General features: G+C 35.5%; 1 protein-coding gene across 3 annotated transcripts in view; it reads left to right on the top strand.

The window, feature by feature from the left end:
• Positions 1 to 17063, top strand: part of PHIP (pleckstrin homology domain interacting protein) — a 155940-nt gene that overhangs the window by 34356 nt on the left and 104521 nt on the right. For all 3 annotated transcript variants that reach the window (XM_062186399.1, XM_062186398.1, XM_062186401.1), the window contains exon 7: positions 4862 to 5022. In XM_062186399.1, coding sequence (XP_062042383.1) covers positions 4862 to 5022 — 161 coding nt within the window. The remainder of the gene's footprint in view (positions 1 to 4861; positions 5023 to 17063) is intronic.

Here is a 17063-nt window from a genome sequence, read left to right as displayed (position 1 = left end):
AAATCAGTGGCCTAGCACAGAAATAGAAGATAATAGAATCACATTTTAAAAAATATATTTTATTTATTTATTTGAGAGGTAGAGTTACACTGGCAGAGACAGAGAGGAAGGTCTTCCAACTGCTCATCCACTCCCCAAATGGCCACACTGGTTGGAACTGGGCTGATCTGAAACCAGGAGACTGGAGCTACTTCCAGGACTCTTCAGATTCCTTCCTAACCACATTAGCAGGGAGCTGGATTGGAAATGGAGTAGCAAGGACTCGAACCATTGCCCATATGGAATGCTGGCACCACAGGTGGAGGCTTAGCCCACCACTCCACTGGTGGCCCCTAGAATCACAATTTAAAGGAAAAGACAGGATTAGTAAATGGAAAGGCTGGAACAAGTAATTGACTATTTAGGAAGAAAAGTATCTTTAGAGATTCATGAATAATATGTTAAAATTGCACATACATATTAAAAGGTTAACCGAGAAATATTAACCACAAAGAACTAAAGAAAATGTCAGTGGCTTATTTATTGTACTGTTGACTGAGTAGGACTCTTCGTACTAAAGCAGTAGAAAAAAATCAGAAAGGCAAAATATTTATTGATCAAATCGTGTAAAAATTACAACAATTAGATGTCAAAGAACAATATAATATGAAAGCCAAGGATATTTTATGGGAGATATTTATGTTTGCCTGGTTTTCTCTGGAAGAATTGAAGTTTAGGAAGTCTACAGTGTTGCATTTGAAGTCTGTCATGCCTAAAGTCTATCTCTTACTAAGAAATAGAGAATGGCTGTTAAAATGCTATTTATGAGGAAACTTCTGAAAATTTTTAAGTGATTTCTTTAGATGATTTGCAAATTTTTCTTCTTTGATTGATGTTCTCATTTTCTGAGTTGAGTATCTATTATTATTGTAATTAGAGAATAGATCGAGTCTTATTAAGAAGGTATGAACCAAGAAATGACTACTAGAGGGGTTTGATTTATCATTCCAGTACTTGGGGAAGAAATGGGTAAGACCCCACCAAGCTAGATAAGTATGTGGTTGTGTCTGAAATTTAAGAAATCATTGGCCCTTTGTTTATCCCTAGTAACTAGTTCTGCAGATTTCTGTACAGGGGCTTTGTTTCAAAGACTATTGTGAGAAATTTGCTACAGATGACACTTTTCACTATTTTACTTTTTACTTCAGACTTTAAGGGACTGGTATTTCAAATGGGTAACAGACTTTCTGGAATTTTTACTACATTTACTAGTCTATTTTCAGAAAATTGAGTAAATATATTTACTTTTGTTTTTTCCCCATGTTAAATGCATTTAGCAAGGCAGTTGAAGTACTCTTTAGAGTTATTTTGTACCTCTTAATTTGTCATGTAAAGAAATCCACTTTTTTATTCCTAAAATGAATTGGTTTATTAATACATAATATATCTAATTCCTCTAATTTGTATTAGTCATCTAATAAGTACAGCCACCATTGTTAACTCTTAGGTTAAAGAACAAAACAGACAACAAAGTCCTGCCCATATGAAATTTGCTGTGTTAATAAGAGGTGACAGGAAATAAGCAGTGAACATAATTAGCAAATAAATGAGTGTTATCAGATGATAAGTGATGGACTAAGAACAAATGTAGAAATACATAAAGGGGATTGGTAGTTACAGGGGGTGATAGAGGATGGGTTGCTGTTTTTAATAAACTGATCAGTTTAGGCCTCATTCAGAAAGTGACAGACATCTGAGAAAAATTTTTAAAGTACAGGGAATTAGCCATATACAACGGGAGCATTCTAAGCAGAAGAAACAGCCAACTCAAAAGCCCTAAGTTAGGAGCATTTCTGATGTCCCTGAAGGATGGAGAAGTTAGTGGTTGGAGCAAGCCAGGGGTGAAGTAGCAGGTAAGGCCAGAGAAGAGAAGTAATAGGTGACCGATTTATGCAGGAGTATGGTAGTCTGTTATGTAAAGAAGTTGATGTTACAGTTTTGAGCAGAGGATGTGTTTGAAATTTACCAGTCTTCCTTGGGGAAGTGACACTTGAACTGGCCCTGGAGAATAAGAAAGAATTTGCCAAATGAAAAAATCTTAGTTTGCTTTGGTAATCTTTAAGAATAATTCTGTCACCATAATTAGCAAAATAAATGCACTTTTAAGCCCAAGTCATATATGCTACTTGGCTTAAGATTAAAACTAATTATGTTACATAAAGAACTTATTGCTTTGTATCATTTTAGTCTGTTCAACCAGTCATTTTAAAAATTGATATTTTAATTTAATAAAATTTAAGAAATTCCTATAATGCAGGAAACATTTTTTAGTTAGAAATCCAGTCTGTTATTAATTTCTTTAAAAATTGAATAATTGCCATTTGCCTTTCTGACACAAAACTATATATTAAATTGAAATATCTTGTATATCAAGATTCATTTATGTTTATTTTTTATTTATAAGATGACATAATTGTGAAAAATAGAAGAGAACTTCTGTCCTTGGTATTTAAATTTCGTAAGGGGAAGACAGATATTATGTTATGTTATGTGGTATAATAAAAGGAAATGTGAATTCTAATGAGCTTTTGACATCCTACTACCCTTGGTAAGAATTATCTACCTGTTTGGTCAGGAGCCTCCTCAAATTCATCTTCCTCACCTTCTGTGTGTATCACTTCTGACCCATATTTATATTTTTTCTTCTGACACCTGTAGTTAAAAGTTTGAACTCCATTTTATCACTAGGGCACTCTACGTATTGTTCTTTCCGACTGTTGTACTTTTAGAGCTGTTAGAATGATTGTAAATTGGCTGAGAGTAAGTAATCGTCTAGGTACCTCCTTTAACATGCAGCCATAGTATGGATAGTAGTTAATTTCTAGCTATTATGAAGAATATCATGGAATGTAGTTTTAACTATAAATGTATTTCACTGACTGTGTTTCTGGAAAGTCTTGTTTGACAAGTTGACTCTAAAGTAACTTTCTAAAAGCGACAAATCTTTTTCATTTGACTCCCAGAATTAAAAATAAAGATTTAATTCCAGTGTAGGTCAGAGTCAGTAAAGACTATGTTTGAGGCAACAGTAACATTTTCTCTTGGAAGTCTTTGCTTAGAAGATACCTTATCAGCTCAGATTTTTAAATGATTTTTATAATGAATTCATCAAAAAATTCTGACATGTATATAATAGTGTTTGATCATCATTAAGAAGTAATTTTGATATTTTATGTGTAATTATATTTTCATATCTAAATTTCATAAAATTTGACATTTTGAGAATTTTGTAAATTTTGGATAGAGGGTATTAAAGTGTTTCTTGGTAACAGTATTAGTTTTTTGTGTCGATAGCATTACTTATTTGCTTACAGACACAACAGGTGAGTCTGAGATGTTAGTGGTCCTTGATGTTTGGACAAGATGATTTGAGTTCTCATTTAGCAGGACAATTGATGTCTGTGATTTTGTATGATTCTTGGACTAAATCATTCTGGAATCAAAGTACTGGGAGATATCTCACCAAGCTGTTTTTGGGTTAAGAAAAATGTTTCAGAACTGAAACTGTGGTAGAAACAGAGTCTCTATTAAATTATTGTATAACCAGCTTAAGCCTAAATATACTAACTGAAAAGTGTCAAACTTTGAGACATTATCAGATGTTTGGATGGATTGTTGCATAGAATTTATATGCTAATAGCGAGAGAAATACTCAAAATATAAAGTAATAGCTATGATAAAAATATAAGCATAATATAATTTTCATTACAGTATTATTGCTTTATAACATGTAAAGCATCCAGCTTTATAACTACCCAAGCTGTTTCACTGACTTCTGTTGGGGTTGGATTTGCAAAATTGTGTGAGCTGTGGAAAAAAATAATACCTGAGAGATGTACATTTTACCAGTTTTAGAGAATGATTGCTAGACTTTGACTTGGTGTTAAGTGGTATTTAGTATATTATTTAATTTTCTCTGGAACAAAATACACATGAGAAGCTGTGGTGCTCAAGTATCCAATATAGGTGCCAGTCACAGGAAAAAAAAAAAACCCTCATATTCAAAGGTTATCTATAGATTTATAATGTGCCTCCAGTTCAGTCAACATATATTTATTGAGCATCTCCTTTGTCCATAAGTCTCAGTGTAGAAAATACAGCAGTAATTTAGATAAAAGAGAACATTTTAGGCTGGAGTAAGCAAATCTAGCTTTAGGGCAGAAGATAAATTTTAGTCAGATTTTGAAGGATGGTTAGAATGAATGAGTTGGATTCTAGAGAAGGAATCATTATGCAGATGTTTGGCAGGATTCCCAGTTTAATTTTTACCTTTTAATAATGCTAATGACTTACTCCTCTGTCTTTACTTGTTGCAAAGGTTCTTTTTTGAAAATAATTTTTCATGTCATATTTAGAATTTTTGACTACTGCTGGTTGATGAAAAGTAAAAATCACTAGATTCCAGTTTTTACTGTTTATCTAAGAATATCTCCTAGGGGGCTTTTGAAGATATAATATTTAAAATGCTTTTTGTTTTTAAATACCTTAGTCAGAAAGTAAAGAAGTCTGGATTTTAATACTAGTTTTATGCCATACATTGTGACTTTGGATAAGTCATTTAACTGCATTTTTTAAAATTAACTGTTTTTATGCATATTTATTAAAATGTATTTGTAATTTATTAAAATAAGCATGATGGTGCCAGACTTATTTCAGGAGAAATATTTTTATTGACTGTTTTGAAGACAACCGGGAGCCATATGTATTAGCATCTTTATTTTTACCAACATATGGCAGATTAAAATACGTGAATACTTAAAAGGTTATAAATTGATAATATTAATTTTTTGGGTTATATTTATTTCCCCCTTTTTCTTGGTAGCGGATACTCTGTTTTCAAGGAAGCTGAATGGGAAATACAGACTAGAGCGACTTGTCCCAACTGCAGTGTATCAGCACATGAAAATGCACAAACGAATTCTTGGACATTTGTCTTCTGTGTACTGTGTAACTTTTGATCGAACTGGCAGACGTATATTTACAGTAAGTAATTGCAAAGTATCATCTTCACATGAAATTGAAGAAACATTGCTCACAGATGAATTTAAAATAAAAATTTTGTTTTTAATAGGAAACTTGAAAATTCATTTAATTTAACTTAGCATAACAAAAATTTTACTCAAATTTAGATTTCCTCCAATTTTGGAAAACTCCTGAAAGATGTGATGTCGAAATACAGTCACAGGTAAATAGGGATACTCACAAAGTTTGGAAAATGGAATTACAAGATACATTTATTTTGGTGTGAAAAATGTTTAAATTGATGCATAAGAGAGGTTTCCAGAAAGTTCATGGAAATGTGTATTAAGAAAAAAGAATGGGGATTTCAACATTTTTTTGCCCTCAAATAAAGTTACCTTTTCCATGAACTTTTTGAGGTATCTTCATATTTTGGCCTTGCATCATGAGTAAATGTAATTCTCAACATGTTACCGATTTTGGAATTTGACATTTTACAAAATGTCATACAGTAATTTTAATTGTAAACCAAGGGAATTTCTTGAGTTAAGCTAATTGTAGAAGATTATTAAATGAACCTTTTAGTATTATCCTTAGAAACCCACTTACCAGCCTGTGGGAACTTTCCCTTAAGATTGTAACAGAAAAAAACATGGAACAAAAGATATTTAGTACTCTGCTTATCACATTTGTCCTGGCCTGGTCCAGCCCTGGGTGTTAGAGCATTTGAGGATGAACCAATGGATAGAGGATCGATCTCTGTCTTTCAAATAAACAAATGGAAAAACAAATAAGTATTAAGTATTTGGTTGTTATACTTCATGAAACATTGTCTATGTTTTGATGTTTGTTACATAATAATTTAGAATCTTGTGAGGGGGCATACAGTGACATAATATGCTTGTTGGTATGTCATGAATTTAGTACAATGGTTGGTATAAAGTTGGTAAAACACTTTGAACCAGGAATTAGCAGACTAACTCACCACCGAATCTTACAAATCAAATTTTATTGAAACAGGCATATTCAGTGTTTATGTTGTCTATGGTTGCTTTCCCACTATAGTCACAGAGTGGAATAGTTATGACAAAGACCATACGGCCTTGCAAAAGCCTAAAATATTTATTACCTGGCTTTCTACATAAAAATTTGCAGTCCTTTTCTAGGCATTTAATTCCTACTTCTAAGGGCATTTGTCTTGGGAAACAAGAATGAGATGTGAAGAGGAAGCTGTTTTCTGATTGTTTCCTTTAGTTGAAGATATATGAAGAAAGCAAAGTAGTCCTGTGGTGTGTAAAAGATGTTTGTTCTTTAAGTATTGATAGAATTTGCTAATTATGCCTGTCTCATCTGTAATTATTTTACTTTTACTGGTGATTTTCAGTTACCTACAACAAAATGCTTCCTAATAAGAAATGCAGAGAAGAGAGCACGGTTTGTCTAAAATTTCCTGGTACTTTTATGATTATCACCTCAAGCGATAGTGTGTGTATGAGGGGGCTTCAAGAAAATTCATGGAAAATGGAATTAAAAGATAATGTGCATTTTCCATAAACTTAAAATATTATTTTATGTATTTGTAAAGCAGAGAGGGAGAGAAGGGGGAGAGAGAGAGAGAGAGATAGAGCACCCATTAGCTGGTTCACTTCCCAGTGCCCACAACAGTCTGGGATGGGACAGGCTGAAGTCAGGAGCCAGAATGGGTCCAACCAGTCTTCCTCTTTTATGTATTTGGTATTTTAATCTTGTAAATTTATTTCTAAGGAACTGGTGTGTGTGTGTGTATAGTTGGAAACTTTTCCCAAGGGATTCTTTTGAGTCCTTTTAAATAGGTGCAGCAAGAGGCAGTATAATATTATGGTTAAGATCATCAGCTTTGGCATCAGAGGGCTCTCAATCACAGGTCTACCACTTCTTATTAGTGTATCTTGGCATTTCTTTCATCTCTAATTTTATTATCTTAAAAAAAGGGGGGAGTGGAGAATAGGTAATATTAGTACTGAGCCCACAGTATTTGTTGTGGACTTACATGATAGAATGCATATAATTAGTACTGAACAGTGTATACAGTAGCAGTCATTAAGTTTTATTTGGTGCTGCTGTAATTTTATAGACATATTTAAGTAAATCTTACCTGTTTTAATTTTTATTCCACTAAAATCTTATTCTATAAATGCCATACAAGATTTAGAAGCAAATCATTGTAATTAAAAAGTGAAATTCTATTTAATGAAAACTTATATTTCATAGTATAATATTTTAGTAATGGGTGTATTCCCAATAGAGTAGTAAGAAAAAACTAAAGGAGGGAGTTAGCATAATTACCAGGTCACATTTTACCCTGGATCTCTTAGTCTTTTAACTTTTCTTACTTGGTTTCTGAATCACTGCCTCAAATAATATTTACCAAAGAAAATCAGAGTTAATAAATTCTCAGGACTAAGGCACTCACAGTACGAGAGTCTGTTCATTGAATTGCCTCTAAGAAGCAAAGATTTCCTCTCTCTTCTTGGAAATGTAAAATGTGTCTCTCTTTCATTGAAATTAAAACAAAGGAGTGATATAAATAAGGAATAATTAAGCTGTTAGTTTAGGCATTCTTTTAACAAATTTCAGTCTTTCACAACCCATCAGTATTCCAAGCAGTTGGGATATAAAGACTTAGTACTTGGCCTTTGGAGAGTTCTCAGATAGTAAAGAGACAGAATTGGCACAATGTATTAAGAACCTGTATGGAGTATGCATGATCCCAGGAGATGGTAGGGAAATTTACTGGAGAAGTAAAATGTCTGCAATGTTCATCTGGATATTTCATACCTAGAGGAAGGCCTTTCAAATTTTGGGAGAATGTAATTGTGGCTTATTGCTTACAACATACATGTAACACAGAAAGAAGTATGGATGATAATTAAGTTGATGGGGAACAAAATCAAGATCTTTTTATGATGTGCTAAAGAGTAGATTTCTTTCCTGAAGGCAGTGAAAAGCAAATGATGGATTTAGATCGAAGAGTGAGTAGAATTTCTCTTTAATCATTCTTTTGGCATTGTTGTGGAGGATAGACTGAAATGAAGTATTTTACTCAAAAGACATTGGTGGAAGAGTTCTGACAGTGATTCAAGAAATCATCAGGGCTTGAACAAAGTCAGAGTGGAAGTATAGATGAAATTAACAGATTACAAATAGATTTCTGGAGGGACATTTAGCCAAGAAGTTAAGATGCCCACCTTCCTGTCAGAGTGCTTGAGTTTGATTCTTGGCTCTGGCTCCTGACTCCAGATTCCTGCAAGTACAGAGGCTGGGAGACAGTGTTGATGGCTCAGGTAGATTCTTACTACCCAATGGGATACCTTAATTGTATTCCCAGCTTCTGGTTCTCATACCAGCAGTCTTGGTCATTGTGGGCATTTGGGGAATGTACCAGTAGTTAGGAGCTGTGTCTCTCCTCCCTCTCAAATAAATATCTAAATAAATAAATGAAAATAAGTTATCTGGGATTTGAGAAACTTACTTCTATGAGAGGACTTTAAAAGTTTATGGAAAAGTTAAAAAGTTCTGTTTTGGTACAAAAAGTTTTTAAATCTATGCTTTTTTTCTTTCTTTCTTTTTTTTTTTTTTTATAACAAGTATTTTCTGGGCCTGGCATGGCACAGCAGATTAAGCTGCAGCCTATGACACCAGTATCCCATATAGGCATTGGGTTTGATTCCCAGCTGCTTCACTTCCAATCCAGCTCTCTGTTAATGCACTTGGGAAAGCTGCAGAAGATGACCCAAATGTTTGGGCTCCTGCTACCCTCGTGGGAGACCTGGATGGATTTCCAGGCTTCTGTTCCAGCCTAGCCCAGCCCTGGCAGATGCAGCCATTTGGGGAGTGGAAGCCCGCAGATGAACGATACCTACCTCTCTCTCCCTCTGTAACTCCACCTTTCAAAATAAATAAATACTAATTTTTTTTGGAAATGTGTTAACAAAATAACTATTTTCCATAAAATTTTTGAGAGGGAGAGAATATGAGATAATATGTTTTTAACTTAATGTGACTTAAAAGGCTCATTCATTTACTGTGCTGAGTATTTAAAGGGAGAAGTTTGTTCTTGTTGTCTTTGAGATATTTATGCAGAAAGCGATGTAGAAATGGCCAGTAGGTAATGAGAACTCAGGAGAGAGATCTGGAAAGATGATTCAGTTTAGGAATAATTCAGTACGGAAATAGAAAGTATAATTGCTTATGTATGGTTAAGAAAGCTGAAACTTCAACGTTGGAAGCAAAGAGAAGAGTCAGTGATTGCACAGGAAAGCTGCATGAGAAGCCAGAGAGAAAACAAACAAGGGGATCTCTTAGAAGCCAAGAGATGAGTATTTCGTGAAAAGACTGAAGTCTAAAGTAAAATTAGGACTGCAAGGCATCTTTTGGATTTGGCAAATCATTAATGAGTGCTATGGTCTGAATGTTTGTTCTGCCAAAATTCATATGTTGAAACCTAATCCCCAATGTGATATTAAAAGGAGGTGATTAAGTCAGGAAGACCCTGTCCTCATGGATGCATTAGTGCCCTTATTAAAAAAGCCCAAGGGAGCTTGTTTGCCTCCTTTTTCATGTGAAGACACAGCCAGAAGAAGGTGCTATCTGTGAAACAGAGTGAGGTCTTTCACCAGACACCAAATCTGCTGTTACTGATCTTGGACTTTCCAGCCTCTAGAATTGTGAGCAATAAATTTCTGTTGTTTACAGATTGCCCAATCTAAGCAACAAACTAGGACAATGAATGACCTTGATAAAAAATGTTTTATTTTAGTGTGAGGGATAGGAATGACATTGTAATACACTGAGGAGGGAATGGGAATTGAAAAATTGAAGGTACTTATTGTGGACTAATGAAAATTTGATAGTTAAAAAAGTCTGTTTTCTGAATATCCAGTTTTCCCGCTGAACTGTGTACGTCTGTTACCATGTAGCAATGAATTTTTTTAGATGTCTGTTTCTCTACTAAATTGTGAACCTCTTAATAGCAAAGATTTTAGTATATTTTATAGATCTGTATTGCCTTGCTGCATGTGTTGTGCATATAAAAGCATACAAAAAAGGATGAATCAGCCAATTTAAGATATAAAAATAATCTCATATCTTACAAGAAACTTAGAATCTGTTGGAGATAACATATAAATACCTGTAAGACAAGTTCTTCTTTTCTTTGCTTCCGTAACATTGGGTTTTTCCTAGTCTTTCAAACTTGCACAGTTGACTTGCACAGTCAACTTGTGACTTAGAGCCTTTGTACTAGTTACTCTATTTGCCAGTATATATCTTCTCTAAAAATATCCTGGTGATTGATTTCTTTATTAACAAGTAAAAGCTGGTAGAATATCTTGGTTGCAGATTTTGGCATGCTCTTGCAATGTGCCCCCATAAGATACTAAATTATTTTTAAAGGTTAGAGATGAGAAAAAGAGGAGGAAGCACCACAAGAGCAAGTTAACTTCACTAGTGGTGGAATGTATTAACTAAAGGTAGTGTTCTGATAAAAATGCAGCTACTTGTCTGTGGGGTTCCTATAAAGACAGTGTGACTTGGATCTGGTCATGAAGAAACATTTGTCAGAGGAGACCAGTGTTGTGCCACAGCAGGGTAAGCAGCCACCTGTATTGCTGGATCCCTTGTCAAAGCTCAGGTTTGAGTCCAAGCTGCCCCACTTCCAATCTAGCTTCTTGCTAATGTGCCTGGGAATGCAGCATATGATGGCCCAAGTACTTGGGCTGCTATCACTCACATGGGATACCTGAATGGAGTTTCAGGGTCCTGATTTTGGCTTTGCCCAGTCTCAGCCATGTTGCAACCAGCTGGGGAGAGAACCAGGAGATGGAAGATCTCTCCCCGCCTTTAAGATAAATAAAAATGGGGCCGGTGCTATGATGCAACAGGTTGAAGCCCTGGCCTGTAGCGCCAGCATCCCATATGGGTGCTGCTTCAAAGCCCGGCTGCTCCGCTTCTGATCCGGCTCTCTGCTATGGGCTGGGAAAGCAGTAGAAGATGGGCGAAATCTGTGGGCCCCTGCACCTACATGGAAGACCCGGAGGAAGCTCCTGGCCCCAGATTGATCCAGCTCTGGCCGTTGCAGCCATTTGAGGAATGAACCAGCAGATGGAAGACCTCTCTCTCTTTCTCTGCCTCTCTCTGACTCTGTATTTCAAGTAAACAAAATAAATCTTAAAAAATAAAAAAAATTTAAAAATCTCAAAAAATATTTAAAAAGCTAAAAACATTTGATAGACCCGTGTTCTGGGCTGTTTTACAAACTGTAAGGTTTGTATTTATAAACTGCTAAGGGTGTGAATGAAGAAGTATTCCAGGAGACAGAAGAGACATGACAGTTAAATGTAATGTGTTACTATATGGGATCCTGGATCCAAAAGGAAAAGAGAACTTAATTGGGATACTTGAAAAAACTTGAATGGGGCCTGTGGATTGGATAGTAATGTTACTGAATTGGTTTCCCAACTTATGTTGAGAAGTTTCCTTGTGTTAAAGAGATACACAATGGGTTATTTAGAGGTGATGGGGAATCCAGTCTGCAGCCTGCTTTTAAAAAGTTGGGAAAAAAATTAATGTGTGTGTGTGTGTGTGTGTATGTTACATAGAGTGGGAGGGAGGATAATAATGGAGCACAAATAGTCAATTGTTGAGTGTTGATAAATCTGGGTGCTGGACATATGGGAGGCATTTGCTATTGAGACATTATTAAAAGCACATAAGAAATTTATAGAAGTGTATTTTAATAGTATATTTTAATAGTAATAAAAAAGAGACCTGTAGTATGGTAATTTAGAGCAAAATAAATTGTGAAATAACTGGGTTAATGGGAAGGGAGTAGAAAGCAAACTGGAAGATATAAGATCATTGTTATATGATGGTTTTAAAGGAAGAAAGATAGTAGGTGTAGTTGGGATGTTTGAGAATAGTTTAGTCGGACTTGCTAGAAAGGTAATTAATTAGGTCCACAAGAACAGATTCTGATTTTTTATGTGGAATATTTTATCTGGTGAGGATATTTTATCTTGGTTAAGGAATAAGGCTGAATTCCATAGGTGATTGATAAAGTATGGCAACAGGAGTGAGTACTGAGTTGGGAGCAGATTTTTTTAAAAAGTATTACCGATTAGATTTAACATCCCAAATATGGGAGTACTTCAAAAGGCTCATGGGAAACAGAATTGCAAACATACTTTTAGGTAGGCAATTTATTGATTTGTAGTATTGCATAATTAGTATACTTACTTTCTTTGCCATGATGGCATTTGGCATGCTGATAGGAGGATTGTGACAAGTGATGTTAGAGCTACACTAAGTTGGTCACAGGTGGTATAGATGGAGAAGGGGTCAAGGAAATTGGACATATAATAGAGTGATACTAAAGCTTCGGCTAATTTGTGAGGAAAATTAAATAGCTCTGACAGATGGGCAAGAAAGGAAATTGAGCACATTTAAATTAATAAGCAATTTTTAGTTCTGCCTGAAGGACTTGTCCCCCTTCCCCCCTTTTTAATTTAAAAAGTAGCTTTAAAGAGGTCTAATTGATATAAAAAGAAATATGTATATTTATTGTGTACATACAATGAATTTAGATAAATGCAAATAGCACGATAACTTCATCACTGTCAAGGTCATAAGCATATCCAACACCTGCCAAAGTTTGCTCCTTTTTAACTTGAATAAGAAAATGGGTTATTTATAGTATGCATGACAGTTTACATGGTTTTTTTTTTTTTTTTTTTGAGAGTAAGATGGAGGGAACTTGTATTCGCTGGTTTACTCTCCAGCTCTCTGCAGTTGGGGATGGCTAGCTTGAAGTTGGGAACTAGTAACTCAAACTAGATGACCGATGTGGGTGGCAGAAACCATCCACAAATTAACCCAGCCACCTGAGTCATCATTAGCAAGAATCTGGAATCAGGAGCCAGAGTCTGGATTTGAACCTAGGTACTCTGATGTGAGATATGGATGTCTTAATCCCTATGCCAAATACCCTCTCTTACATGACATTTTTGACATTTGTTTACTGTTTTAATGACACTAAGCGTTGAGATTTGGGACTTAAAAGAGATTGTAATTCTGTTTGTTGGCTCCGTCTGGTAATGGTATGCTTTCAGGGAATGCCAAATATTCTAAGGTGTTAAAATAAATCATAATTTATTTTCATGTCAAAGTTGTAATCGTTGATGTGCATGATTGATGCTTCTCTCAATGGGAAGATTTATAGATTCAAATTTTTTTTTTTTTTTTTCAGATTTATTTATTTGAAAGAGTTACACAGAGAGCTTCATCCACTGGTTCACTCCCCAAATGGCCATAATGGCCAGGGCTGGGCAAGGCTGAAGCCAGGAGCTTAGATCTTCATCTGGGTCTCATGTTGGTGGCAGGGGCCCAAACAATTAGGCCAGTTGCTGCTGCTTTTCTCAGGCCTTCAGCAGGGAGCTGGATCAGAAGTGGAGCAGCTGGGACGTGAACTGGCACCCATATGACTTTACCTGCTGTGGCACAACACTGGTCCCTAGATCCACATTTGTTTTTATTGATTTGAAAATCAGTTACAGAGAGAGGGAGAGACAGATATTTCATTCGCTGGTTCACTCCCCAGATGGCTACAGTGGCCAGACCTGGGCTGATCCAAAGCCAGGAGCCAGAAGCTTCTGGGTTGCCCATGTGGGGTCAGGGGCCCAAGTACTTGGACCATCTGCTGCTGCTTTCCCAGGCTCATTAGCATGGAGCTAGATCGAAAGTGGGATTTGAACTAGTGCCCATATGGGATGCTGGTACTGCAGGTGGTGGCTTTACTCGCTATGCCACAGCGCTGGTCCCTAGATCGTTTGTGTGTGTGTGTGTGTGTGTGTTTATGTGTGTATAGTTAATTTATTTGTGAGACGGGGAGAGTTCTCCCATCTAATGGTTCACTCCCCCAGATGCCTGCAGTGGCCTGGGCTGGGCCCAACTGAAGTTGGCAGCCAGGAACTCAATCCAGGTCTCCTACATGAGGGACAGGAGACTATCACTGCTATCTCCTAGGATCTGCTTTAGCAGGAAACTAGAGTCAGGAGCTGGGAGTCAAACCTGCTCACTCTGATTTAGGACACAGGCATTCTAACTGTAAAGCCAATGCCCACTCTTAATGATAATAAGATTATCTGAGTAAAATGAACTTATTTTCAGATATATATAGAGTTTTCTGCTTGAGGAAGTCAGCCATTCTTTGTCATTACCTGCTGCATCCTGTAAAGTATTTTCGTTATTGACTAGTTCACATGGTTGTCACCTCTAATCATCTAGCTCTTATTTTTACAATAGCTTCTGTAATTGTCTACTATATATAGTAAGATAAAAAGCTACACAGACTTTGTTTTTGTTGTGATTTTGCCCTCCCAACATTTGCTAGGTTTAATGTAAGCACATGTTTGCCAACTCATTAATGATCACTCTTTCATGGTATTGACAATTCAGCATTATTGTTTGATTGCTATTAAATACTAGTTTATTATTATAATTTGACTGAAAAATGAATTTCAAAAAATCATTTTCAACTTTGTACCCAGCTAATGGATTTCTTTAAAGTCATTCATGGTTTTCAGATAAATGTTCTGTCTTGGTAGTCTCATCCCCTATCATTGTTTTCCTTTTTTTTTTAAGATTTATTTATTTTTATTTGAAAGTCAAGAGTTACACAGAGAGAGAGGTCTTCCATCCGATGGTTCATTCCACAATTGGTGGCAACGGCCGGAGCTGCGCTGATCCGAAGCCAGGAGCCAGGAGCTTCTTCTGGGTCTCCCATGTGGGTGCAGGGGACCAAAGACTTAGGCCATCTTCTACTGCTTTCCCAGGCCACAGCAGAGAGCTGCATCGGAAGTGGAGCAGCCTGGTCTCGAACCAGCTCCCATATGGGATGCCTGCGCTTCAGGCCAGGGTGTTAACCCACTGCGCCACAATGCTAGCTCCCATTGTTTTCAACTTTATCTCTAGCATTAGACCTCTTGTAGCTTCAGATCTATTCTATATTCTGACTCTAGAAGAGTCTGGCTAAAATGCTATAGTGACTATGTCTTGCCTTCTTTAATAGCTACTTCACCAAGTTAAATCCAACTTACTTAATAGGCATTTAAGACCCTTTCTGGATTAATTTATTATTATTTTCATTTGCACTCCCAATTTTTCCCACCTGGACAATCTCCCACCCTGTCAGCAACAATAGATGTTATTAAAAACAAATAGCCTGGACATTGGAGCTTTGCCGGGAAAACTGTCAGTTGATGTGTTTCTACATTAGACCTTAACCAAAAGGCCGAGAAACGATAGTTGAGGTGTCTCTAAAATCATGCTCTCTAAATTTAGCGAGTGTTTCATTGTTGGTTTACATAATTTTTGAGTCATTGTTTTATTTCCTTTTTCTCCCTCTTTTAAGAAGTAATCTACAGATTTTTTTTTTTTTTTTTTGCTAAGGTTAAAATCATCACATTTCTTTTTGCTTTACAGAACCTCTATCTGTACCCTACTTCTACTTCTTCCTCCTTTATACATCTTAGAAGTTGTTTTTATTGGTCCATTCAATTGTTTACTTAATATTCCCTTTATTTTAATATCCATCCCTCTCTACTGACATTTTAGTTTTCTTTGAAAGATTATAATCCTACTGTTTGGCATGTTTTTGCCTTTAGTAACTTCCAGAGCTGGAATTAGGCTTGTGGAAATAGTTTAAATTCTGCTCAACTTCTTAGTCTTTTTAAAAATGAACAGTTTGTACTACTTTTTAATTCATTCTTCTACATTCATTTTAAACACAAATATAGTGGTTATGAAAATGATTTCCCAACAAATTTTCCTTCTGTAACCCTTTTAAGGATTTACTTAAATTTGTATTCTTCTTTCTTTAAGCTCTCCATAAATATACATAAATGAACAGTCACAAATAATGATGAGGTAGGAGTTCTGATTGAAATTCTTTCAGTAGTTCTTGGGGGGCAAAGATGAGGGTAGGGGGAGCAAACTATTTTATAGTTCATGGAAGAGGATAGTAAGGAGAGTTTTACTCAAAAGGGCAATCCAAACATTTTCTCCTGTAATTTGATGGAGAAAAAGTAAGGTTAATTTAGAAATGTGTATTTCAGGGGGAGAATATGCATTGTCTTTTCTTTTTATTACCTATCTAAATAGAATAAAATTATAAAATAGAACTTAATTAGTAAGATTACTAAATATTAAACTCAAAAAGAATGTAGTGGTGAAAAGTCACTGTAGACTGATTTTACATCACAGCTTACCACGGTTCCTTCCATTAGTTACATTTTAGTCAAAAATTTGGAGTGGTGTTTTTTGTTGTTGTTGTTTATATACATGAAACACCTTCTGTGGTAGAATGTAAAGCAAACTCTTTAATCAGATTCATAAGAACAAAGTGAATTATATCAGTATTGTGGAGCTTTATGAGATGCTATGATTTTACTTTTATCATGTAGTCTACCTATGTTAGAATAAATAGTTTTACTATTGTATTGAACATAGGTCAGAACTGAATACTGTCATCCCTCAGTATCCAGAGGGGATTGGTTCCTGGAAGCCTCATGGATGCTCAGATCTCTTATATGAAATGACGTGTCTACATGGGACCTACACACAATTACCTGTATACTTTAAATCTTACCTAGGTTACTTTTTATATCTAATACAATGTAAATGTTGTGTAAGTAGATAGTTACACTGTATAATTTAGGGAATAATTAAGAAAAAGTCTATATAATGTTCAGTACAGGTACAATTTTTTTCCCAGGTACCTTCTATCCATGGTTGGTAGAATAGGAACTGTGGATACTGAGGGTTGATTGTATTGCTTTAATTTTTGAAAGATAAGCAAAAAGTGAATAAATTGACTAAATCTGTAGAATTTGGTTAACTTGAGTTGAATGAATACTTTCAAGCCATTTTTTTTTTGGTTCAACATATACCTGGTATACTTCCCATATGCAAGAGGTAATGTAGACTGTTTTTTTAAAAGTCATAGTCTCTTGTTTCTTCACTTTTTAAAA

Source organism: Lepus europaeus, chromosome 3 (assembly GCF_033115175.1).
Source record: "Lepus europaeus isolate LE1 chromosome 3, mLepTim1.pri, whole genome shotgun sequence".
Lineage (NCBI taxonomy): Eukaryota > Metazoa > Chordata > Mammalia > Lagomorpha > Leporidae > Lepus > Lepus europaeus.
The sequence above is the reverse complement of the archived record's forward strand: the minus strand, read 5'-3'. Positions and strand labels throughout refer to the sequence as shown.